The sequence below is a fragment of the Lathyrus oleraceus genome, chromosome 5 (assembly GCF_024323335.1).
Source record: "Lathyrus oleraceus cultivar Zhongwan6 chromosome 5, CAAS_Psat_ZW6_1.0, whole genome shotgun sequence".
Classification (NCBI taxonomy): Eukaryota; Viridiplantae; Streptophyta; class Magnoliopsida; order Fabales; family Fabaceae; genus Lathyrus; species Lathyrus oleraceus.
In genome coordinates this window covers 9293149-9320599 of record NC_066583.1, presented here as the reverse complement: position 1 = coordinate 9320599, position 27451 = coordinate 9293149, and the positions used below count along the sequence as shown (strand labels likewise).

General features: G+C 33.3%; 2 protein-coding genes across 4 annotated transcripts; one reads left to right on the top strand and one right to left on the bottom strand.

Annotated features, from left to right (window-relative positions):
* The first annotated feature begins 4576 nt into the window (after positions 1–4576).
* Positions 4577–5895, top strand: LOC127084650 (uncharacterized). The gene has a single exon (XM_051025138.1). It carries the CDS (start codon positions 4912–4914, stop codon positions 5662–5664), a length of 753 nt encoding a protein of 250 aa, XP_050881095.1. The 5' UTR covers positions 4577–4911; the 3' UTR covers positions 5665–5895.
* A 14373-nt stretch (positions 5896–20268) lies between these two features.
* LOC127083824 (bifunctional dihydrofolate reductase-thymidylate synthase) lies at positions 20269–26962 on the bottom strand. Of its 3 annotated transcripts, XR_007788555.1 has the most exons (13): positions 26708–26938; positions 26051–26577; positions 25550–25949; positions 25434–25478; positions 25129–25194; positions 24877–24938; positions 24710–24784; positions 24449–24614; positions 24227–24350; positions 22526–22632; positions 22230–22393; positions 20760–20916; positions 20269–20657 (listed from the first exon to the last, which is right to left on the bottom strand). XR_007788555.1 is itself a non-coding variant. In XM_051024161.1 (12 exons), the coding sequence occupies exons 2-11, from the start codon at positions 26485–26487 to the stop codon at positions 22283–22285; spliced, it is 1593 nt and encodes a 530-aa protein (XP_050880118.1). In that variant the 5' UTR covers positions 26488–26577; positions 26708–26938; the 3' UTR covers positions 20269–20657; positions 22254–22282. The 3 variants fall into 3 exon arrangements, 1 of the variants encoding a protein (XP_050880118.1); XR_007788556.1 differs by lacking the exon at positions 20760–20916 and having other exon boundaries at positions 26708–26962; XM_051024161.1 differs by lacking the exon at positions 20760–20916 and having other exon boundaries at positions 22254–22393.
* Between the last annotated feature and the right edge of the window lie 489 nt (positions 26963–27451).

The following is a 27451-nucleotide window of genomic DNA, read 5'->3' as shown; positions in this document are numbered from 1 at the left end:
AATTTTTGTGTTAATCATGATGCTGATTGTTTTGGTATGAACTAGATTAATTCATGTTTTTTTTGTTAATTAGGATTAGCATAATTTTTTATAGGTTAATAGATACTTAGACTTAATTAGAATAATTAGGTATAATATGTTTAACCATTTCTAGATTAGATTAAAATTCTAAATTTTCCAGAATTAATTTTCATTTGATTAAGCATGCCATTATTAGGCTTTAGTCCTTAGATTTTGGCTATTTCATTTGTGGATTTATGTTGCGATTAATATGGTTAACGTGCGATTTTTCCATGATTAGAACTTAGGTTAATTTCCACTCAATTCAATTTGTGTGATCATAGTCATTAGGTTCGATTCTTGAATTTGGATTGGTAATTTCCATTTGATTAATTGTGATTCCCAACCTATGTTTAGATAGATTTTAATTCGTAGAATTAATAGTCACTTTAATTGTCCATTTAATCGATTCTTTGGTTTATTATCATTTTGATTAAATTGAAAATCCCATTTCAATTTAGGTGAAGAATACTTTGTATGTCCAATTTCATTTGCCATGATCATAGGATAGATCTTGATTACTTTTCATTGATTTATCCATTACCTTTTGAATTGATTCTAACCATTGTACATATTTGCATATTGTTGCATCATCCTTATTCATTCTCATTCATGCTAACTCGTTTGTTGTTTTGTGTTGTCACATATGACTTGGAGAAGCAAGCTCACTCTTAGCTAGCCATGCTCCTAACTATTCCATTTTCATTCAATAGCTTTGTATTGTTTGAAGTACCATGTCACTTGTATGCCATTGGACATGGTACATAGTTAATAGTTTGTAACTTGTATTTTCCTTTCATTCTCTTTCCATTGTATTGTATGGATCTATCCCCCATTGTGGATTAAATACCCCCCCCCTCCCCTTAATCATGTAATAGCTTAGTTTTATTGTTTTCTAGATAGTTTACTATGCATGTTAATAGTCAAAGATAAAATATAAAACGATAAACAAAGCATTTCAAAAGAAACAAAAGGTACTTGATTCAACGTCAAGTTGTTTTCCGAATAAACTTACACCATGGTAACGTGAATACTTGATCCAACATCAAATATTCTCCATCCACTTCATGATCCATTCTATCATCTCTCCTTCATTCTCTTCTTAACCTCATTCTATCTCTCACCTTCATTCTTCACTCACTATTTTCATAATAAATTCAAAACACTTGATTCAACATCAAGTTCCTTTTTTTCAAAACATTTTTCATAACAAATTGGAATGCAAATGGGGTGTACGTGTTTGTACATAATATTCAAGTAATTGGGTTGTCAGTCGTACCTAGCCCGAGGACCCGACACTTGACTTTCCCCCTTAAAACACCTAATGATTCAAACAAGTTAGATCTAGGTGCTATAAGGATGAAAAAGAATAGTTAGGACTTCATTGTTCTCTCAATTCCCAAGTACTTTGATAATTGACCGTACTTAGTCAAGGGTCGAATACTTCTCGCCCTCTAAGTTCCAACGATTAAACTTGCCAAACTCCTTTCATAATCAAATCTCTTTTTTGGACGAAAAAGAGTGGTTAGGACAACATTGTCTCCTTAATTCCCGAGTTATTGGACTGTTGACTGAATCTAGCCAAGGGTCTAATGCTTGTCTCCATGCATAAAATCAACCCCAACAAATCAAACCATTTTTTGCCTTAGTGCACTCTTCAAAACCTTTCAATAAGGACGTGTTACTTCCGTTCTACCGTGAACGAAGCTTAAGCCTCCATGCGCGAGCAAGTAATGTTTAACTGCTAGAGTGTGAACCAAGTGTATCCCCTTTACCGCAAACAAGCAAATACTTTCCGCTCCCATGACAGAGTATACAAGCAAGTGAACAGTAGCACGCGGACGTTAATACTGTTTAGTAAAAACAACCAACCAAATACTCCATTTTTTAGCCGAACTACGAAGCTCTGACTTCCCTATTGCATGTGTGGGGATACGTAGGCACGAGGGCCCAAATCCTTGGCGAGCACACTAACTTAAAACTTATTTTCTCTCCCATCTCATCTCTCATCTCATTCCCAATAACAAGTAATTTACAGATAAATAAACATCCATATGCATTTGATACGAGCAATTGGTTCCCATGGAGTACCATGGATGTAAGGGGTGCTAATACCTTCCCCTTGCATAATCGACTTCCGAATCCTCTCTTGGTTGCGAGACCGTTTCTCTCATTTGGGGTTTTATCGCTATTTTCCCTTTCCTTTGGAATAAATAAAATCCGGTGGCGACTCTGTATTTTTCGCGGCGCTTCAAATATTAAGAAGGATTTAGTGAGAATCTTGTGTGATGAACCAGCTAGTGAAGCTGTTAGAGAAGTTCGACAAGAAGCTATCGAAGGTTAAGCTAGAACAAGTAAACCCCAGAGAACCATAAACATGCCTGCAAGACTGTTGGGATGTGTAATCATATCAGATGATGTGGTCGATGATGAAGGTGAGTTTGTACACTATGTCTTTTATGCAGATATTGAGCCATTTGATGCAGATGAAGCATTAAAAGACTCAAGGTGGATGAAAGCTATGGTGGATGAGATAAAACCCATAGAAGACAGTGATAACTGGTCACTAGTCAAATTGCCAAAAGGAAAGAAGGAAATTGATGTGAAGTGTGTATATAAAGGCAAGCTGAATCCAAAATTTGAAGTGATTTGACATAAGTCAAGACTTGTAGAAAATGGGTTTCTTCAGAAAGAAGGAATCGACTATGATGAAACATTTGCACCAGTAGCTAGAATCAAAATAATCAGGTTGGTTGTTGGTCTAGCCAATATGCATAACCAGTTGATATGCCAGATGGACATGAAATGGACATTCTTGAATGACCCTCTAGACGAAAAGGTGTATGTGACAAAAGCAGTTGGTTTGTGAAACAAGACAAGGAAAGGAAAGTATACAGGTTGCATAAAACCCTGTATGAACTGAAACAAGCTCCAATAGCTTGGAATAAGAAAATAGACGGATTTCTAAGAGAGAAAGAGTTTGAAAAGTGCACGACAAACATGGTGTGTATGTCAAGAAAAACATAAGTGAGTTGCTTATACTATGTCTTTATGTCAACGTCCTGTTAATAACATCAGTTGCAAGAAGGAGGTCGAAGACTTTAAAATTGACTTAAGTAAGGAGTTTGAAATGTCAGACTTGGAAAATCTCTCATACTTCCTTAGTATCGAATTCTACAAGAGTAATAGAGGCTTGATGATATACCAAAAAAGATATAATGTGAAATAATATGGTTGAAATTTTTCTAAATATCATATATTAATGGCAAATCAATCTTGGTCCCAATACAGTGAAAGAATTCACCTTCTTCAATCATAAGATATTGATGAGTTTGGTATAGTATAGCTACTTTACCTACCAAACATAAAATAAAAGTAAAGTAAACCTTTAGGAATGGAAACAGTGGACCCTTGAAAGCACTAGATTGGTAGTGCTCCTTCTAGTTTAAGTAATCAAGTGGATGAAATCGAATCTATAGATCATTCTGGAATCATATACTAATCCATAATAAAACTCAGAAAACTATATGTCATTATCACATGAAATAGTTGAAAGATTTTTACATCATGCAAGTACAGTACATGTATTATTTAATAACCAATAGAATTTGTGCATGCATGTATCAATTGTTATACGAGGCAAAAAGTAGCATCCTCCTCCATTATTGTTGTTGATGGACCATGAAACTTTTCGAGGGTTGACAAAAAAGAGAAGAAGAAAGTGTGTGTATATACATTTTTCTTAGAGAGTAAGAAATGGAATGCAAATCTTTGTGGTTTCAATGTTGACAAACTGTCATGCACTATCCAATAACGTACTGCCAGATTACTACAATATTATATTCTTTTTATATTAAAAAAATGCATTTGAGGTGATCTTTTTTCATGAACTTGTGTTTATTTATTTATTTATGCATGGTAAAGTATTGATATTTATAAAATAATTTAATGTACATAAGATTATATGGATGACAGAAAGGCAAACAGATTTTGGAACCTAAAAGAATAGGTAAAATTTTGAATGTTATTTCAGTTTTAAAATAAATGTTATATTTGATATTTTTATACCGATTAAAAATATATAATAAATGAAAGAGAGAATAATAATTTTATCAAATTATTTTTATTAATTATTAATTTATTTTAATTATTATTAATATAATTTTAGAGAGATAAAGATAGGAGGTATGAGTGGTTATAGTTTTATATATTTGATTGTCTTTAGTTGTAATCTAAAATTATAGAAATGTACTTAAACATTTTATGATAACTAAGTGATTCATGTATGCCAAATTAAATATAAACAATAAGTATAAAAAATTATTTAAAATATGTATTAAAAATAGGAGGGAGTGGGTTGAATTTTCAAATAAAATAAGAAAAAGAAAAAGCATTATTTAAAAGGAAAAGAAAAGGCATTATTTAAACAGAAAAGAAAGAAAGAAAAAAGAAATAGAATACCAAGAAAAAGTAAAAGGAACTAGATTCGTGTTTCTAAATAAATTGTTTTACAAACACTTATTTTTCTCATGCTTTTCTTTCATATCTATAAATTAGACCAAAACATCACCACTCATTTCCGAAAAATATAACCAAACCTCAAACATAATACAGAACAAAAAACAGAGATACTCTGTTTTCAGATTCTAACTCACACTTCAATTTTTTTATATCAAACAGTTTTACTCAATTCCATGCTTCTAATCCCAAACACCATTGCAGTTTCTCTAGAATCTGCTTTCATATACATTGTTTACCAGCACAAATTCTCAGTTCCTTTTATCTAAAAAACAGAACAGAGTAACACAAAAAACAGAGCCTGTTCTGTTTTGTTCTGTTCCATTAAGAAAAATGGGTTCAGTCGTTTTGCACAAGCACAAAGCAGTGAAATCCAACAAAGTTCAGAAACATAGTCAGCTTCGAAAGATTACGGATTTGTTGAGGTATGTTGAGATGTGTGTTGTGTTGGTTTTGATTTCAAGGCTTTCGTTTCAACAACTACCATTGGCTTTGAAGAGTTCAAGCGAGTATTTTCGAGGGTTCGAGGTTAGTCCTGGACTTGTTTTTCTGATTGGGAATGTTATTATTATCACGCTCTTTGCTCAATCTGGTATTTTCTCAAATGATTCTTCAAAGAGAAAAAGTTCGGAACATGATATGTATCTCGAGTTTCTCCAGAATAGCAACATGTATCAGAGAATCCAAGGTTCTGATCAGAGAAAATCGAGTGTGAAAGTGGAGAGTAACGTAAAGGGTCGTCGAATAATAGACGAAAGCATGGTGAAAATCTCTGAGAAAGATGTTAAGAAAAGTGATGAACAGGGGATGAAAACAGAGATGGATTTGGAAGTGAAGGAATATAGGAGGTGTCAATCGGAAATTGAGTTGGTGAGGGGTGTGGATAGTGATAATGAGAAGGATCAGAAAGTGCTGCAAAGGTGTGAGAGTGAGAATGAAAAAAGAAAGATGAGAAGCATTGAAGTTGATAAAGAGAAGAAAAAGATGGTGAAGAAATCGAGTTTATATCCTGAAGATGGAATGAGCAATGATGAATTTCGTCGCACTGTGGAAGAATTCATTGCAAGACAACAGAAGCTTCGATAAATGGAGTTCAAAGCTTTTATTTTTCCTAGCTAATTTCTATGGAATTAGTATCAAGAATTGGATTGGATTGTAATTTGTAGACTAAGAAGATAAACCCTTTTCTGTTTTTTTTTTGTTCTTTTTAATGAACAAACAAATATGTGATGTATTTTGTATCATCATGTAAATTAAGATCAAAGGAAGTGTGTAAATAACTTCTTGGATAATAAAAACTTGTGCTCATTTATTTAATTGGCTTTCACTTTTAAATATATGCTTGTGTTATTTGATGTTGAATCTAGTTTGATGTATATGAACAAACTACAAGATTTGAAGTCAAGACATCGTAGATGATTTAAGATTGTTTTAGAGTAATTAATAAGTTTTTCCAGAGAAAAGGGATAAAAATGTATATGAGAGTTGAGTTGTCAATAGAGTTTTCGAGGCAAGGTTGATATCAAAGCAGTTTATCTCGTCGGAAGATGTGGTTAGGATATGAAACTTGTAGACTATTATATTTTTAAGGTTGCCAAAACCTTGATTATTGATCAAATCAAGTTTGATGGTAAGGTTGTGAATTGCATATAGTTATCCATGAGGTGATAAGGGTTATGAGTAGAGGGAATTGAAATCTAAGAGGATCAAAGTTGATCGTTTGCAAATTTATTACTTTCAGTGAGTCTTGTAAGAGGAGAAAGAGTAAAGACCTAGAGATGAAGATTTTAGAAACTATGACGGAGAAGAATCAATTGGAGGTGGAGGCTCTTGGTACGAATACTAGTAGTAGTTAGAGAACATTTGCAGAGACGTCTGATTTCAAATTGAATCATGATAAGGTTAGGAAAGAGATTGTACCTTATCAAAAATACAATTATGCTAGCCTTGGTAGATATACTTTGAATGTGGTTGAAGGGTTGCAAAACTCATAAACATGTACCTCCAAGGAGGCATTCGAAAGAAGGTGGAGTTAAATATTATTGAAGAACCATAATTGTTTGCTCGCTAGATTACTTGAGAAGAAAATGGTGGTAGGAAGCAAGTGGATGCAAGTGGAAAGGTTAATATTTTAGCGTGACTTGAACTTGATCAAGGTTGAAGAACCATAATTGTGTGCTTTCTATGATTGTGTTCTTGAAATTTAGGAAATCTTTGGAGATATTTATGATTGTGTTCTTGCTACGAACACTAGTAGTAATGAGGGAACATTTACAGAGGCCTCTGATTTCGTTTATGAAAAGGTTTTGACATCACACTACGGTGAAAAAAAGTTTGATTTATTGGATTATTTTTAGATGGAAGACGAGTACTCACACAACGAGCTCTACAGTCGGTATCCGAGTACTTTGAGAAGAAAGAGGCTTAAGCCAATTAATCCCTTTTCATCCAAGTTTATTGTAAAAGATGTGAGGCAAACTAAATAATGGTTCTTTGACATAAGACGAATATTCACACGACGAGCTCTACAGCCAGTATCCAAATACTCGAGGAAGAAAGAGGAATGCACCCAATTTATCCTTTTTCTTCTATGAAAGAACGAAACAAATTCGGTTAATTATTGTATTTTGATACGGAAGACAAGTATTTGAACAACGAACTCTACAACCAGTGTCTAAACTCTCAGGGGAAAGGGAGGCTTATTCCCAATAACTCATTTTTCATCCGGTTTAATTGAGAAAAATATTTTTAGTCGAGTAAGAGGAAAAGGAACTTGATGTTGATCAAGTATTTTATTCGCGTTAGTTTGAAAATGATTTATGAATTGATGGAAAATAATTGAAAGGCGAGAATTGTGACGCAATGTCGCGTGTTCTATCGCGAGGTCGCAAATTGTAATGCAATGGCGTGAATTCTAGCGCAGGGCGCAAACTCTAACGTAAGGGCGTAATTTAATGCCACATATAGTAAGAAACACAATGCCGCACACAAGCACGCAACAACATAAATGTATAGTCTAAACACATACAATACAATTAAAGCCATCACACATTCATCACAATCGAATCAGAAAGTAAACAAACACATAGGTGTACGTGTTAAATCAGCGTAACACGAGGACTTGAATTGATTTCATGTAACAGGCGGACATGCAATACACAACTGCCAACACAAAATTTAAATTATACTTAAATGTAACAAAATAAAAATGTTGCATGTCAATACAAATCGAATATCAAGCTGCTATCGTGAAGTGCGTTCATCCCAATCAAAATCATTGCAATTAATTATATTATAATGGAAGTAATGTCGCGTGACAAAACACAAAGTAGAGGAAGCCAACACAAATTGAAGCTATGTTGAACCACTACTAACGTGTACAAGTATGAGTTAAATGCAAGGAAAATGGAATCAAAATATCGCACATGAACAAAAGAAAATCAGCCAGCAAACTGCTAAAGCAAAAACGCTCATTGTAATAGAATCAAAGCATGAATAAAACATGACACACTTGCTCGACACAATCAAAACAGAATGAGTAGATGTTATCGTACATGATGGCGTAACATAACGTACCTAAGCACTTATTAACTTCTTTTACAAGTAGTCAACAAAAAAACTCCTGATTTATCAGTAAATCACCATAAAACTTCTATTTGAACTTTTTAACTGTGTAAAAACACCAAAACCAGTGAAAAAGTACCTTTCAACAACAAAAGCTCGCTAAGCAAAGAATAGGATCTCGCTAAGCGAGCTATGACAACAAAAATATAATTCATAGCCAAGAAAATTTAAGGCTAAGCAACAAAACGTGTTTAGTGCAAGATCAAAACTCTAAGCGAGGTATGGAGGTTCATGACTTCTAGGCTAAGTTACTTCATATGAAGTAAGGGTTTGCTCGCTAAGCAAGCTTGGGCTACATGCTAAGCGAGGAAAGGTGGAAAAAGCAACTTGCATTGAGTTGGCAAAACTTAGAGGAGAAAAATAGGCGCGCTAACCGAGCTATAAGCCTTGCTTAGAAAGAATGCCATATCAGAACCTTATAAATAGGAGTGTCAGTCAATGCATCGAGAGAACTTGTGGTAGTTTTTTTAGTACATATTGACAGAAATTTATTCTTCACTAGAAACACAACAGGGGAGAAAAGGAGAGGAAGATTGAGGACACAAGCGTTGTCGGAGGAATTGACAACAGACGCTTTTCAACTTCTTTCTTCTAGGTATAAATTGTAAAGCTACATTGAGTAAGTGTAACTAATTTCTCTTTTGTTGGGGTTAGATGTAGTCGTCCGTAGAATCATGCATTGATCACGATCATGGTGTTCTATGTAATTCTTATTATGCTTTAATATTGACGAATTATTCGTTCGTAATGCTTGTTTTAGATTAGTCACCTTAAACATGTTTTCATGGTTTTACTTGATATTTGAAAGGTACTAGTCATTACTAGATCCAAGTTTTTCGTGTATTAGATAAGTTAAGCTCTAGACATATATTTAGATTTAGTGTCTGTATGAACCATCGAAGCTTAATACTATTGTATTGGTTAATAGATTGAGAGATTGTCCATTAAGCAATAAAGTCGATATCATGTTATCGAATCAGACATGAGTTACGATATAGAATGGTGGAAGATAATATTAATAGATGATTAGAATTGCATACTACTGATCAATGATAACATATGAGGATAAATCGACGAAATATAACCCCAACAAGTTTTCTAAACTATTAAGACTAAAGTTCAATTTATTTTCTTTCATTTTACTTTCTATTATTTCATAATTCAAAAACGAATAACATTTGATACACCATCCTTAAAATCATAGAAACTACTTAACGATCTTTGAAACACGGCCAGTCCTTGTGGAGACGATAAAAATACTTACACTTTTATGTTGACAGCAATATATTTTCTTAATATTTGTTCAATCACGTTTTCCCATAACTTCATGGTATGACTTATAGTTTAATCCCCCTATAATTTGAATAATATTGTATACCCTTTTGTTCTTATAGATTAGAACTAAAGTGATATTCTCCATTCATCCGACTTTTTCTTTAACCTTATAGTTTGGTGACCCTTTTAACGCCTTTATCTTAAAGAGTTATCCATACTTCATTAGGTATGTTTTTTGTCCAACCACCTTTATTTTACTCATCCTTTTTAATGATTTTTTTTACCTCGTGTTTTTGAATCCGACGATATTAGTTATAGTTTTGACCCTCCTTTGTAATGTCAAGCATGTTTGAGTTCGGCGAGATATCACATCATTCATTAAATAAAATATAGAAATACTTCTCTCACTTATGCTTTATATCATTTTGCTGAACTCAAATTTTTCCTTCTTCATCTTTAACACACTTCCCTTGATCCAAATCTCCTATCTTTATTTCTCTTCCCTTAGCAATTCTATATAGATTTTCTCCATCCTTGATTCTTAAAAAATGGTATAATCTTCCAAAAGTTTGAGTTCTTGCTTAACTCACTACTTTCTTACTCTCTTTCTTAACTTTATTATACTTTTTCCAAAACTTATACTTTTACACCTAGACTATTCTTTAAAACATTCATTTTTTAGTTTAAATTTATTCTAAACTCTTAGGTTCCACCACCATGATTATTTAACCCATAGATCCAAATCTTCTTGATTCTTCCAACGTCTCTTTAACTACTTTTTCAATCTCTTGTACCATCTTATTTTAAATATCATTTCCACTTCCTTGTGCTTGTTTGAAACCCCTTTAAGATATTGTGTTGGAAACTCTTTTATTTTTCATCTTTCAAATATCACCACTTAATATGTGGAGCTCCCGTGTCGCTTCCTCTCTTCGCTCTCCTATTGACTCTTAAATTCATAACCAATACTCTACGTTGGGATAACATCTTCTCTCAATGTGAGAACATGTCATCCCACTCTTAAATATGTTAAAAAGCCCGTCTTTTTTTTTATAGCATGTATTAGTTATAGTAAGATCAAAACTCGATGAAAAATTTATGATGAATTTACCTTTCACATTTGCCTCTCCGAGACCATACCCATGAATGCCTTCAAAACCTCTTGTTATGCTCCCTACATGTCCATATAGATTTCCTAAAAAAAAAAACTCTCTTTGTTGTATATTTTGAAATAAACCTTCTAAATTATTCCAAAACTATACTTTAAAGTGAATTGCTTAAATATGTTTTGTTTCACTACAAGTTTTAGCGCTATGATTGAATATCACACTCTTATTACATCCATAATATCCTTATTCCATTGATTGTCTACAATAATCCCCACCCCATTCTTTGATCTAACTTTGTCGTTTAAATTCCAAACTATCTAATTCTTTTGTCTTTTCATTTGTCAACTAAGTTTCTTTATAGACATATGAAATTGATCTTCCTTCTAACCATAGTGTCTACTATTTCCATAGATTTTCCAGTAAGTGTGCCTATATTCTATGTTCCAAAAAGAATTCTACTCTCATATTTTACTTCATCAAAATGACAATATACGTTCTTTATTTATTTGACATTGTACTCGAACCATACAACGTGTTGTTTCCGAGAAACGACCTATCATTCAGGCCATTATATATTTGATCAATGTCTGGAAAAAAAATTACTTTGGTTGTGATCTACCTAACACAACTCCTTTTTTTTTATTCGGGTTTGGAATCGAATATTATAGTAAAGTTAGTTTATGCATAATTTGGTTAATAAAAATATATTTGAAATAATTAGTTAATAATATAAATTTTTATAATCAATACAAACTACAATTTTATATTTGTGTTAAAAAAATATTTTTATAAAACTTTTGCTAATTTATGCATGATGTCACTATTTGTAACTTTTGCTTAAATATGCCAAAGTTGATTAATTATAAAGCTTTTATAATCTAATTATAAGCTGCCTCTTTCTATTAATAACTAAATGGGGTTGTATATGTAGGGAAAAAGTAAACGCATTCCTATTAGGAATCTGAAATGGTACTAACACAACTCAAAACCCATACTATGTGATTGGCACTAACACAACATGCCAAAATACATTATTATTTTAACCTTTTAGGCACTAATAATGTTTCAACATGTATTATTTTTAGGCACCAAAACCTAACTTTGTCTACCACTAGGTCTAAATTTTCTATTTAGCTTTTGCCTTGTGCTTCTTACTTTTAATTTAATTATTAGAATAAAAATAACAAGTGTGAGCAATTAGGATAGAACAACACTATATATTATGATTATTTTTCTTCTCCTTCCCTAACTTAATTGTCACGGTTGCATTATTGTGACCTTCCTTGTTAACCCTCTTTGATGCACCTTCCTCCTTGGTTTTGAAAAGGATTGTGAAATTTGTATTCTTACACAAAATCAACATTTTCTGAAATTTCTCAATATACTAATGAGAAGCACATTACCATCAAGTATCCCAAGCTTCAAGGCCTATTACTTCTAGGTAGTTCATATTAGCATTTAGCATCCTAGTTTTTTCTAACACATGCGATAACTCATAGTGAGGGCAAATAATGTCGTTTTATGATGTTTTCTAAGAAGTATAGTTTACTTTTGCTTATTTTGTATTAAGAAAGTGCATGAATGAAGATTGTGGATTGACTCATTGTTTATGATTTATTTATTTTTAATTTGACAACTCTATATTGTTTTGTATTGTCGATTATTAGTTTAACATGTTAATTGATCAAGATAAATAATATTATAGAAGTTATAGAGATGTAAAGTAATGAACAAGGACGAATCAAACACTAAGCATGGTGGGGATTGTGTCTCGTTTATGGGACGATTGAGTCAAGTGAGGTAGGTCTTGCTGAAATTTCAAAGTTTAGTTCTTCTTTGATAACGGTTAGAATAAAAATGTGAATACATATCAAAGTAGAGAAAAATAAATAAAAAATTTGTTCACACAATTCGGCCAAATTATTTACGTCCACGACTATAGAGTAGTTATAACTCTATTTATTTATGTCTTGTGAATTGCATAGGATTACAATGTTACGAGTCATATATATAATACAGGGTTTAGTTTATCTAAAACCTTAATCCTTAATTTCTCCCAACAAACAATTATCTTTACTCATAATTATCTCAACAATATGAGATATTTTCTCAACAACCTATAATTATCTCAACAATATGAGTTATACTTTCAACAACCCAGAATTATCTCAACAATATGAGTTATACTCTCAACAACTCATAATTATCTCATTAATATGGCCATATTCAACAATCTCCACCTTGTCGAATATCAAACCCCTATGAAGACTTTCTGCATAACGATTCATCCTGAAAACTGGGGAGGTACACCTCATGTTTAACACTAAGAAACATGTAATAAGTCCAAACATTGTTTGAACTTATTACTAGTGATTGGCTTGGTCAACATACCAGTTTCATTATTTGAAGTGTGAACCTTCTGAAGTAATATATGTTTAGACGCCAACTCCTTGATCTTGTGGAACCTCACATCAATATGCTTGGTCATAGCATGATACAACTGATTGTTCGCCAATATATAACACTATAACTATCACAATGCAATTGAACCCCACTTTCCTTAACACCTAACTTTTTCACTAACCCTGTAAGCCACAATGTTTCCTTGGCAGCTTTAGCCACAACCATGTATTATGTCTCAATTCAAGACATAACTACTATGGATTGAACTCATTATCTCTAACATATAGGTTCCCCACAAGAGTAAAGACATACCCTGTTGTAGACCTCCTATCATCTAGATCACCTGCATAGTCTGAATCCACATATCCCACAACTGATGGAATACCCTACTTCATGTTGGACATGATACCACAATCTGTTGTACCCTTCAAGTACCTTAGAATCCACTTGATTGCTTCTCAATGTTGCTTCCCTGGTTGGGACATGAACTTGCACACTTGACTAACTGCTTGTGCCAAATTAGGTCAAATGCAAACCATAACATACATAAAACAACCAACTTCACTGGTATAAAGAATCTTATACATACCTTCAATCTCTGAGTCTGTCTTCATACATTGTTCCAAAGAGAGCTTAAAAGGATTCGCAATGGAGTACTCGCTTACTTTGCTTTGCTTATGTCAAATCTGCTAAAAAAACCTTCAACATAACTTTTCTGAGACAACCATAATTTATTAGCTCCTCGGACTGCTCATCAAATACAACATCTCTACTGACAACCACCTTGCTCTTAATCGGATCCCATAACTTGTACCCCTTCACACATTTATTGTAGCCAATAAAGATGCACTATTTTAACTTAGGGCCAAGTTTAGACCAATCCTCACTAGAAATATGCGCATATGCTGGACACCCAAAAATCCTCAAATTACTCATATCAATGGGTTACCTATCCATACCTCCTCTGCAATTTTTCCATCTAATAAAGCTTGTGGTGATATGTTGATTATATAGCATGTCATATTGAGTGTTGCTGCTGAGAAACCTTTTGAAAGACCAGCATTCAACCAAAGGCACCTTTCCTTCTTCGTCAGAGTCATGTCCATCCTCTGCACAACACCATTCTGCTGTGGTGTCTTCCTCACAGAAAAGATCCTATGAATTTCATTCTCCTCACATAAATGCATGAACTTCTTGTCAATGTACTCAGTTCCATTATCAAACTGCAAATATTTTATTTTTCTCCATGTTTGGTTCTCAACCTCTTCCTTCCAGAATATGAACTTGGAAAAGACCTAAAATTTATATTTCATAAAATAAACCCAGACTTACAAGAAAATCATTCGTGAATGTCACAAAGTACATGGAACCTCCAACAAAGGGCTCTTTTATAGGCCCTCAAACATCATAATGGACATAGTATAAGATTCTCTTGGTCTTGTGTTGCCCAAACTTGAAACAAACTTTTTACTGTTACCCAAGAACACAATACTTACACAATCCAATTGTGCATTCACTATAAAAAAAATAACTTACGACGGTTAGTTTCGCAAGTTGTGGCGGTTAAACTCTCACAAAATCGATTTCATAACAGTTTCTCAACCATCGCAAAAGTGTGTGTCGCGAGGCTGTTTTACGTCGGTTTAGAAAACTGTCGCCCCAACCGTCGTACATATTTACGGCGATTTTGAACCGCCACCAAATTATCATTGCGATAGTTCTAAACGTTTTGCATCAACGGTAAATTGTGGTGGTTTGAACCGCCGGAAATGGAATATTTTAAAAAATAAAATTATACCCTAATTTTTTTAGCATTATTATAAAAAAACAAAATAAAAAATAAATTCTAACCCTATTAATGTTTAAAAAAATCGTTATCACTTCTATCAGAACAGATACATTATAAGCATTAGTAGATGGCCTGAATTATTTCTTGGATAACGATAATCATAAATATGAAATTTCTCAACAACTCTCGGTTGAAATGTTTCAATCCAATACATGACAAAGAAAATGGTAGCATAGTAGTCTTTGATGATGTAGTGTAACTCGCAAACCATTCTAACATCCTTGACAAATGACTTAACATGGAAGTTTACTTGATTTTCTACACCAACACTTGATATCTCCTACTCCTTCTATGTGAATGGAAACATGTGGCAAATTAGAATAACATTGTCAACTATACTCTAATCTTGTAATCTTGTAGTGTACCATAAATTTCAGTAATTAAGTAATCATGGATCACCCTAATGAGTGCGAATAAATATAAAATTATATGCTATATTAGACAACCAATATAAGCACAATTTTCCTTACTAGCAGCATTGCCACAAATAACTACAACCACATAAAAAAAAACCATCAAAAAGAGTTAACCTTATCGGTGGTTGCATACCAAGATCTAGATTATCATTGGTAACAAATTGCATAAATGTCATGACTAAGAATTTATGTAGCACCGAAACCACTGAAAAATGTGTATGTGTCATGTCGGTGTTGGAAATAATGCTACAATATATATACACGAAGACAATAATCTACTATACGATTCTCCTCTCTTTAAACACAAGAAAGAAAGATAAATAGATCTACATAGTATATAAGAATCTACAAAAATTGATATTAATTTTTAACTATTCATAATAATCACCAAATTCCACTACATAAAGCAAGTATGTGAAATACAAGTATAAAATACATCAAATAAAATACAAGTATATGAAAGTAAAAAAAAACTGCATCAAACAAGTGTATGAAATACAATGTGATTTTCTTGTTCCAAGATTGGAATTTGAAAACTATACGAAATACAAAACAACAATGCATGGACAGACAATTAGAACCAAATACCAAACAAAACTAATTTCTTTTCAGCAACAATTAATTTACTTGACTATTGCCATAGTGAAGTGTTACAACAATAAGACATTGTTCTCAGGTAAATCTCAGTGTTGGAAAATCGGTAGTCACCTAACATTGCATTGACACCAAAAAAATTGCATCTTTACCTACATTGATTACTAGATATCAAATAAAAATCTACTCACCTTGCCGCTAGAATGAGCTATTCGTTGCAGCACCAGCACGACGAGCATCTGACAACGATGAAAAATCCTAGTCTTATAACTACATTCAATGAAAAAGCATATCAGCAACAAGACGAAAGTTATGTAGTATGTGTTTCTCATTGCATGTGTTGTCGAGTCTTTTTGTGTGGTTTCCTCTGTTTATTGATTTTCCCATTTTCTTGATTCATATAATTTTTTTAAAAAATTTATTGCATAATCAGAAAGTATTAGGCTACATACTAGATTGAGGTTAAATTGTGGAGACTTATGAAAACTACACAAGATCGGTATCGTTTTAACACCTTGAATCTCCTGAAAATGGAAATCAATTTGGATATTTATTATAACATAACCTTGAATTCTCACTCTTCAGTAATCCTTAAGTAGTTTATTTAGCAATCAGCATCATCCTAAACACACACTACATATGAAGCTGATGCAAATAAGTGAATGGTCGCAGGCTTAAAAGAGAGAAAGAAAAACAAAAAGATAAATAAAAATGAGTGTTCCCTCTAAATTAGGTGATCCTCACTCGGTCATTTAGTTCAACTATGCAGATACTTTTATTTGTTGACACTTAAGCCAATGTGCAAGAAAAAAAGAAAAATATAATGATGAGATCATAGTCACTAACAAAATGCCCTACTATGAATGTGTAAGGATAAAGAGCTTAATGTGATTGCACTAGAATGAAAAAGGACAAAAAGGAGGGTGAGTAAGTTAAGCTTAGGCATAATAACATGATTCAGATTTGTTTGTATAGGAGGGAGAACGAATATTCATATGCTGATGTTTTTCATAATTCATGACATTATAAGCTGCAAAAATTCCAAAGTTTTTCATATGAGTGACAACTTGTTTGAGGACAAGAAAATATTCAAGTATGTGGGAGTTTGATAACCGTAAAATCTATAGCATTTTCCAGCCTGATTCGCATGCATTTTTATTCGTTCTAGTTTCATTCTATGTTTGTATGTAGTGTTATGCTGGTACTTTGTCCATATTTCAAGTATTTTACAAGTGGAAGTTGTTACACGAAGAAATTGGACGAAAACGATGTGAATCAGATAAAAATGGCAAGAATGCACTGGTGGTGGCGACCTCTGTGACGCCCGCCATGGTATTGGCCATGACTAGGTAGTCATGGGACCCACTAGAAAGAAGAAAAAAGAGCGAAGAATCGAAATTCTGAGCTCGTGGAGACCACCACAACCCTCTGGCACCCTCCATGGCTTGTGGGTCAGCCGTGTTGGTAAAAATTGCAATTGTGGCGACCGCCACAATGCATGGCACCCACCATGAGTTTCGAGACCTGAAAATTTGCAATTGAAACTGGCTCAGTCTTCTCCCACTTCTCTTATATTTTCTCCTACGATCCTTACACGTTGGGACTGCATCCTTGGCACGTGTAACACAATATATAAGCAGTTTTACTAGATTTTTAGGCATCCAAGTTCTATCGTAATATTGTGCAAGTTTTGGAAATTTAGTTTTAAGTAAAAAAAAACTCACCATTGTAAAGTAGTAGCTTTCTCGCATTGGGGAACTAATACACCTTAGTGACTTTAGGCTTTTGTTGTGTTCTTGGATCGAACAATCTTGTCGGCATTCGAAGTTCAATTACATACTACTTCTCAATTTTAATTTCAGATTCATTTAATCACTTTATTTTTTCGCACTTGTCTTTTTAGAGTCATAATAGTAATGTTTTTTTATTGGATTTGCTGTTGTTTTTGCTTCTAAATTTTAAACGAATATCATTATCATGTTCATGTTCGTGTCTCCACTTTGTATGCATAATAATTATAACATGAATTTTGTGTCAATTATGTCTGACTAAGTTATTTGAGTCTGGTATGTGAGGATCGTCATTCCGACGGGACTCGGTAAATCATTTGGCATCTGTTTTAAGTTTAATTTATCTCGCTTCTAAACTTTTATTTTTAAAGTAAAACGTTTTACACGATAGCGAGAGCATTCAGATACCGATCAATAGCACGACAATGTGAGGTCGGTGTCCGATCAGAAAAGTTTGGATTTTTAATTTTTAAAAACAATGACAGTGCTTTATCAATTAATATGGAATTATCGATTTTCAAAAATTGGCTTGAAATTGTAGTTTGTAGAACGAGAGCATAGCAATTGCGGTTTCGAAGCATAACACGGGTTGCGCGAGAGTGCGTTGTGTTTTTAAATCCGTATTTCCTCTGAAAATTATTTTAAACCAAAACAAAACACTGAGATTTATCTGAGTCCCAGAAGTACGATTGGAAATTAGATTCCGACCTTGTTTTCATTCGATCTTCCAAACAAATTCCATTTTTAATTTCAGTTTACTTAATTATTCGTCTCCGTAAGAATTGTAGTCTTAGATTTGCATAGCATTGCTAGATAACAATAAGTTTGACCATTGGTCTTTGTGGGTTCGATATCTTTAAAACTACAACTGATTTTGTACATTTGCGGATTGTCCATATCAAGTTTTTGGCGTCATTGTCGGGGACCAATTTAGTCAATATCGTAATTCTGTTGTTGCACCGTATAGACTAAGGCAAATTTTACTTATATTTCCCTACTAATTAGTTGGTTGTATGTCAAACACTCGTTCTTCAGAGGATAGGGTAGCACAACCCATCAATGAAGTCAAGCAATTTATTCACCTAAAACGCTGAATCAGACAGCTGCATGTCCAGTTCAATATCCCATAAATGGTTGCTGCAAACGTCAACCATCCTCTTAAGGATTTCACTGCTTCGTCCCAAGAGGAGCCACACTCGAATATTGCACTCCCTGCCATTAAGACGCACAATTTCTAGTTGAAATCCACTTTGTTGTAAATTTTGCAACAAAACCAATTCTCAAGAAATCTCATCGAAGATCCTGATCTCCATGTATCAATGTTTATGCAGTACGCAGACACGATAAAAGCTAAAGGTGTCAATCCATAAGCAATAAGACTCTATCTTTTCCCATTTTCTTTAAGAGATGGAGCTAGAGCTTGACTCCAGTCTCTACCCTCAAATTCCATCACAACATGGAATAAACTGAAGAAAGCCTTCTTAATCTGATATTCCCACCTAGCAAGATTGTTATGCTAAAGAGCCAAAGTAATGGATTTAAATTGCTATTTGTTATGCTAAGGAGCCTTCAAATTTCTGTATTTTGATTTAATATTTTATTATTTTTTATTTATTTTAGTTTGAATAAATAAATATAAGGAAAATATAATTTAATAATTTATCTTTATTAAAAAAATATAAAGAAAAATGACATGTGAAATGAGATGAGCTAGTTATGAGTGTACATGTCACTCAAAATGCACAACCAATAAGATGAGCTAATTATGAGTGTGCATGTCACTCAAAATGCACAATCATGATTGTGTCTCAAACCGCACATATACGACGTAATGAGTGTACATGTCACTCAAAATGCACAACTATGGTTGTGTCTCAAACCGCGCATGTACGACATGAAAGAGTCGCAGTAAAGACCATGAGACCACGAGTTAAAGATAACTTGTTTGATGGTTCATAATGTCAAGATTATCAACCATCTGGTTCTACTACTCATAGTCAATTGTCTCAAACCTCTACTTCACAGGGCCACAAGACTCCAGATGATGAAGCAACCCCTGAAGTCCAAGAGAAAGTCAATGCCCCTTTAAAGAACATTCCAGAAGGCCCACTCGACACCTTATTTCACCTCAATGCAGATAAACAGAAGAGAAGGCAAGAAGTTAGAGATCCTCAATAGAATTTTTGTTTGGTTGAAATTATTTTATGTTTTCTAAACAATTTATATATTATCAATATATTTTTGATAATTATGACTTTTTTCATAATTGTATAATATGTTTGAATCAATTAACATATGTGTTTACTCTCTAATTCATGGTCTAAAATGACTTAAAATATGTTGGCCTCAAAACTTATCAAATTTAATGAATAAAAACATTTATTCAGAGAATATTTCGGAAATACATCTTTAAATACACTCAAACATCATACGAAGATGCATCTTTGAATGCACTCAAACACCATACAAAGATTCATCTCTGAACTTTTTTTTTCAAAATGGGATGATCTTAAAAAGACGCAAGTCAGTGAGATTTTAACTATGTCCAAAGATTTTGGGATTTCCAAAGGTGTGAGCGCACCCTTAAAGATGGAAAACGCATTTCCCTCGTTTTACTGCAAATCAAACAATACCCTAAATCTGTCACTTTAACTTAAATAGCCCAATAAATTACAAAAATAACAAAGACAGATGTAAAATGGAGTTGTTTGGGCGACATTTTTGTATCTTTTAGATGAACTGGCATAAAATTAAAGCATTTGGCAAATGGCTTTAAAAGCTCATTAATTACTAGTTAGTACTTTTTGAGAAATAGAAATGATCTTAACCCTATGCTTTATAACTCTCTTGAAACACTTCCTAATAATAATTAGCTATGCTTCCAAATCAGTTGCACATGTAAATCTATTCTCAAGATGGGTTCTGGTGTACACAATTTCTGTTAAATTATTGGTATGACTTGACTGCATTAACGTGCGTTCAACAAATTGATGTTACTCCATAAACCTATTTGTTGTGCCTGAAACATTGAATATACAAGGTTTTAGAATTGATATGAAACATCAAATAATAAAATGTGAAAATTAAGTTACAGGTAAGACAAAAAATGAACCACAAATACCTCAGCATTCTCTACAATTCTTTATTGCAAAACCAGCAATTAACAGGTATAATGAATTGCAGTAGATTAATATAAATCATGCCATCATCTTAATTGAGCACTTTGTTTCGTTACAAACAAATCCTATGCAATCATCAAAGTAATCTAAAACCATCTCCTGCAACATCCCATATTTTACATTTTTGTTAATAGATTGTTAATATTAACTCTTTATGATGCCATTTTATCTCTCTTTAAAGAATGGATAATTCGATGTACTTCAATTCCCCTCACTACATAAAGATGAACAAGATTGTGCAAGAAGCTTAAGGGCAATCTTCAGAATGCCATGAATTATAGCCATCGAGCATTGGATTCATCTTACCTCTATAATTTAAAGATTTCCAAAACCTTTCTTTCTTCTTTTAAGTTGGTATTTGGTAAACTATTTGTTTTTTCTCCTTACATCCAAATAAAGAAACAACCTTTTGAATCATTTAACTCTTTCACGAGTGCTTTTTTCATGTCTTGATGTAAAAGAACTGTGTTACAAAAAAAAAGACATGCTCTATGTGACAACTCAGTTGTGGCATTTAGTATGTCATTGATAGAAACCATAAGAAATAGGGAAAATCTCTTTGATTACAGGATAATGGGCCAGTTTGTTTTAACTTTAAAAAAATGGGTTTTTTCTTTGTATTTTTTAAAATTGATTTTACAAAAATATTTTTCAAAATATTACAAGTTTTTCTAAATTTATTTTTTATAAATTAAAAAACTAATTTTGATATACTATGACATAAACCTACATTATTGAAGATCAAAGTATAGTCAAAATCACAATTTTTTTCAAAATATCTATTTCAAAAATGATTTTTATGAAAAGCTATTTGAAATAGTTTCAAAATTAAGTGATTTTTTAAAATTTTGATATCCAAATTTTTTTTCGATAAAATGATGAAATACCTAAAATAACATTTTAAGAATAATTATTCAAACCAAATTTTCATTTGAAACTTTTATGAAAAGTTTCTTTGTAAAATTTTTTTACATCAAAATATGTTACACTATAAAAATCATTTTAGAAAAAAGCCAAAACAAACGGGCCCAATATTGCAGAACTTTGACGGTATGCACTTCCCTACTGCCAAAATGACCATTTTCCTATCTGATTCCGATTCCGTGATGATAAACTCTCCCACATCTTCCCCTACTTATTCTAAACATAAACCTAGTAGATAACTAATAAAACCCAACTACTCCTAATAATATAATAATTCTCCGCTAACCACTCTTAATAATATAATAATTGCTATCTTAAAACATAATTGCTAAGTCATATGAGAAGTCTAACAGTCAGGCAGCACTTGAGCATGCATACTCACCAAGGCTCTGAGCTCCATAAGAAAAAAAGCACCAATCCACATTCTATAATAACTTGATCACCTTAATGATAAACAAACACCCAACAAAACTAAATTGCATACTTGCCTCATTTCAAACAGCAGAAACAACCTGAAGTGGGGACTAAGATCTCTCTTATTTTAAACAGCCATCTTCATCTCAATCTTTTGGTGAGGATCATAGTCAATGAGCTTGAAATCAGTAGCCACAAAAGAATCTATATCTTTCTTCTTTGAATTGATTTTCAAAGTCTGCAATGGAATCAGTTTAGTCAACATGTAAACAAGTAATCAAGCACAAATCTAAAGTAGTGCTAAATGGTTAAAAAAATTAGTGTGCCTAACTACATAAAAGCAAATTATTTTCTTAAACATAACACATACTGGAAAAGGTTTTGGCAGGTTATGAAGCTGCTCCTGCAAAGGCCTCACATGAGTTTGGTAAACATGTGCATCCCCAAGAACATGGATAAAATCACCTGGAACAAGTTCTGACAAGAAAAAAAACATAATATAAGAATTGATGGTTTCAATTTCAAATGAGGGAAACTCCCTTCTTCTACAAGCTTTCTCCACACATACCCAAACCACCTAAGACAAGACTACCATCTATTTGACAATGATGGAAACTCCAACTTTCTTACTAATTAATGTACTTCTAACTTTACTCTTAAAATTTGATTCCCCGCAACTCAATGCTAAAAAACCGGCTTGTAAGGTGAGGGATGCGTCCTACTTATAAACATATTTTCATGTCATATTACATTCAATGAGGGACCTTGTAACCTTGTAAAATATTCATTAGTATCACTTCAATTATTAATAATTTACCCCTTTCCTCAATTTTTTTATTAAAAAAAAAATCCCAAAGTGGGACTCTGAATACACTCCACACACCCAAAACTGGACATCTAGAGCATGACCCGAGTGGCTTGATGGCGGACAGTCGAGCAGATCTTTCATAAGCTCTAATACCATCTTAAAATTTGGGTTGTGTAACTCGACCTACAAAACCGACTTATAAGTTAAAAGATATCATCCATTTATAACACATTTTCAGACCATATCACATCCAATGCGGGACTTAACACACTTAGCTTGTCTTGTGCAACTATTCATTCATCGTAACATTGTCATCTCTACAATACTAAATTTACTTCTTATTAACCACTAAACATTCATATACAAACAACATTACATATCTTATAAATGCGTGGCAAAATCTCCTCCAAGCTAGTGCTTCTGTTCAATTACAAAACCTGAAGCACTTCCGTTTAACCAATCCAGTTTGGAACTCATGGTTGACACCTCCCTCTATATTCACATCACTTTGTATGATGGATGCAAAGTACTTCGAAAATAAAACCTGCAGTATCATATGTTTTCTGTTTTACTTATTTCTACTTCTACATTGGCGAAAACTGTGTTTCCACAATGTGAATCATATTTTTAACTTTTCATTTGTTTATCCCTAACTTTTTTATGTCACCTTCACCAGTGAAGCCAAAATATCTTAATACATTTGTCTAAAAGAATATGTACCAAAATGGCTACAAAAATGTTTAAACTTGAAAAAAGAATTATGATAGAATATTGGGAAGAGAAACAGAAAAATAAGAGCTTTAACCCTTACATTCAAAACTATTCATGTTACTAAAAAAGGGTACATAAAACTGCTACTGTATCAACCTCCACACGTGACTTAAAGTATGGACATGCCTACCTACCTTGTGTTGAAATTATTAGAAGAATAGGGGCAGGAAGAAACCAACTCTAGACCATTTGGTCAAAAACATCAGATACCATACTCTAAATCAAATATCCCATAAACTTAAGTTGTGAGATGAAAAATCATGAATGGTTTTGATATTACATCTCTAATAGTTTGAACAAACCAAATAAGCTTAACTTCCGGGGGTAAACCTCAATTTAAAAAATAAAAAAAAACTAAATCAAGATTGGCCTGAGTTCAGCTCATGAACAATTTGACTTTTTACCACCCCAGACCCCTACACAGGAAATTAATAGTTGTGTAATTTATAACATATTTTAATTTACAGCAGATGCTTAGATAAATTTGCATACCACAAATATGAGCAATCATGCATGTCAGGAGGGCATAAGATGCAATGTTGAATGGCACGCCCAGGCCCATGTCAGCAGATCGCTGATTCATTTGACATGATAACTCCCCATTTGCTACATAGAACTGCAAAAATTAAAATTTAGAATATAAATTAATAGGATGGAGAGACTAGAGAGGTACGAAGAGATTTTTGAAAATGAAACCCAAATAAAGTTGCATACCTGTGCAGACATGTGGCAGGGTGGAAGTGCCATCAATTTAAGATCTGCTGGATTCCATGCAGAGAGAATGATCCGTCTATCATCAGGATTATGCTTTACCTTGTTGATAACATCTAAAAGCTGATCAACTCCTTGGCCGGCATAGTCATTATGCATGTTAGTATACCTATAAAATGTAAGATGGGGAATAAAGAGCATGTTACAACATAACTAGTCCATTAACCTACTAGAAAAAAGGTATAATAAAATAAATCCACGTACCTGGCACCAAAGTGTCTCCACTGAAACCCATAAACAGGTCCTAAGTCACCCTCCTCCCTCTCTGACAAACCAATGCTGTAATAAAATGTAAAGCCACTCAATAAATGGAAGAGGAGAAGTGTACAATTTTGTATTTAAAAGTTCCAACAATAAACAATCGTGCTCGCCTATCAAGGAATTCCCTGGATGCATTATCATCCCATATATGAATGCCTTTTTCCTGTAACACCTGTTAATATAAGTATGAGTTATATAACATGCTTTTAATAGTTCTGCCTCTGTCAAACCTATGCTCAAATAGCATAAAGTACCCAGCCCCATGCACCACAATAATTACCTCATGTCAGCTGATTAGTGGCATAATTAAGAAAGTTGAGGATTTATGTGTGTGTGGATAAGATTGGTAAAAGATATAATACCTTGGCATTTGTTGAGCCACTGATAAACCAAAGAAGCTCTTCAACAACCCCACGCCAAAATACTCTCTAGCAATCAAATGTAAATATCACTTTAACTCTTTTATCGAAATATACAAATAGATATTCCTCTTCCCCAATAAAGACCAAGAGTGGTAAGCAAACAAATAAGTAAATAACTAAAACAACTCTTCCTCAACTCAATAAAGACCGAAAAACAGTGAACAAAAAAATGAGTTAACATAAAAATTACAAGTTATTTTACACAGTTAATTAACACGACTTAAACCACAATCCCTGCTACGTACCTTAGTTGTTAGAAGAGGAAAGCCTCTACGCAGATTGAACCTCATCTGTGGAATTATTACAGACGACGTAAGCATATAAATTGCATCAACCCACAGTACACTAACTGAAATTTTACCTGGCAACCAAATTTTGACAAGGTCCCAGTCCCTGTCCTATCACCCTTGGAGGTACCTTGAGATATGATTTCTTGAACCAGATTAAGATACATGTACTCCTCATGTCTCTCAAAGATCATTTTCGGAAGAAAAGAAAAGTTCTGAACCTCAAATTTTTTAGAAGCCGGTTTATTATCAAGAGGTGAAACAGTACTCTGATTCAAGGACTCTGCTACAGAACTTCTTACACGCACATAAGTGGTGAAAGAATATCGGATGTTGTTTTCCACCTTAGGAAAGGATGAGTACCATGGCCGAAATGTAGTGAAATCAATTGGAGGCATAAAAGTGTCACATTCAAAGCTTGTGTGAATTTCTGTGATGTGGATAGCTTCACATTCGGGTGCATTGAGAGCATCTCTATACATGGAAATAATCACCTATAAGTCTATAACCGAGAAAATACTAAACATGAAAAAGGAAAGAGAAGAAGAACAAGGAAAAATAAAACAAAGTAATACCTAAATATCTCACCACCCCCAATAACAAATATTTTCTCAATCGATGTACAATAAGGAGAAGCAGCTAAAAGTTCCAATGCAGAAGATATACTTCCACATATTACAACATTCTCCGCTGCTTTAGCATCAAAACTACCTGAACGAGTCAAAACAACATTAAGACGACCCGGAAGAGGCCTGAACTGAAGAGGGATACTCTCCCATGTTTTTCTTCCCATAACAATGGCATTCTTCTTCCCAGATTCGGAAGTCGTCGTAGTTATCTCCTTGAAAAACTTGAGATCAGTAGGTAATCTCCATGGCAACTTTCCATCCTTACCAATGCCCATATCTTTGGTGGCCGCCACAACCACTTGGTAAGTTCTCTGTAGGTTAGGCATTGGGTTGATGCTCCCATTTCCATTTCCATTGAACATTACAGAGGAATCAGCAGCCATAGCAGAACTCAGAAACCGCGATAAACTTAAAAAATGCTTCTGATGAAAACAAGAACCGCACAACCAATTCTTTTGGAAGTGCAGTGCAATCTGAACCCGAAAAAGTAGTTATTATAAATGGCATTCACTCACATACAGAACATTATGAAATGTATGAACAATAAGTTGCTTATTCGAATACACAGGAACAAACCCTAAATTAAAGAAAGAAGGAGCTAACCGATATGAAATTGAGGCGCGAAATTTTGAAATAGTGATGAGCTAAGAGTGAGTGAGGATAGAGCTTTGTGTTCTGATTTGAAATAGTTGTGGACAGAGAGATGAAACGGAGACGACGAGCAGAGATGGCGACACCGAGAGAAACTGCCGCCGGTACGACGGAGATGATAGGGTTTTGTTGAATTTTTATTACAGTGTTTTTTTTTAAATGCTTATCAGTGTTAAAAAGAGGGATATACAACCCAAGTACACAACTGCCTTTTGATAGACAGAGTACAAAATTGATTTAAAAATGGAAATTGAACAAAATTGATGTTTTTTATATATTTTCTTACATTTTTGTTAAAAAAATAATTTTCTTTTATTGGATAGGATTTTGATTTTGATTTTGATTGTTATTTTTTATATAAATTTAACTATTATGTAAATGAGCAAAACAAGGCACATCAACAAAGTGGTTTTAAGTTTTCAGAGTCTTAAATTTCCAGAGGTTATGTGTATGTATGTTATGATTTAATTATGGCATAATAAGTGAGGGCTCTATTTTTCTATGATTTAACCGTTTGACAAAAATTTCTTTTTAGTCATGGTTCAATCATCTAACATTTTAGATTCTATACGGTAATTTGTCTTGTACATCCTTAAAGACGGTTCTATAAAACACAAATCATTCATATAATTGACTTTAAAAATAGTTATCGTTAAAGTAAATTGAATATAAAGAAAGGTTCAGACAACCAAAAAA

Coding starts and splice junctions, on each gene's coding strand:
- LOC127084650 (XM_051025138.1), top strand. CDS start 4,912: ATGGGTTCAGTCGTTTTGCACAAGCACAAAGCAGTGAAATCCAACAAA.
- LOC127083824 (XM_051024161.1), bottom strand. CDS start 26,487: ATGGCTGCTGATTCCTCTGTAATGTTCAATGGAAATGGAAATGGGAGC. Junction 22,633..24,226: donor CATGATTGCTCATATTTGTG/GTATGCAAATTT, acceptor TTTTCTTGTCAG/AACTTGTTCCAGGTGATTTT. Junction 22,394..22,525: donor ACCTGCCAAAACCTTTTCCA/GTATGTGTTATG, acceptor ATTCCATTGCAG/ACTTTGAAAATCAATTCAAA.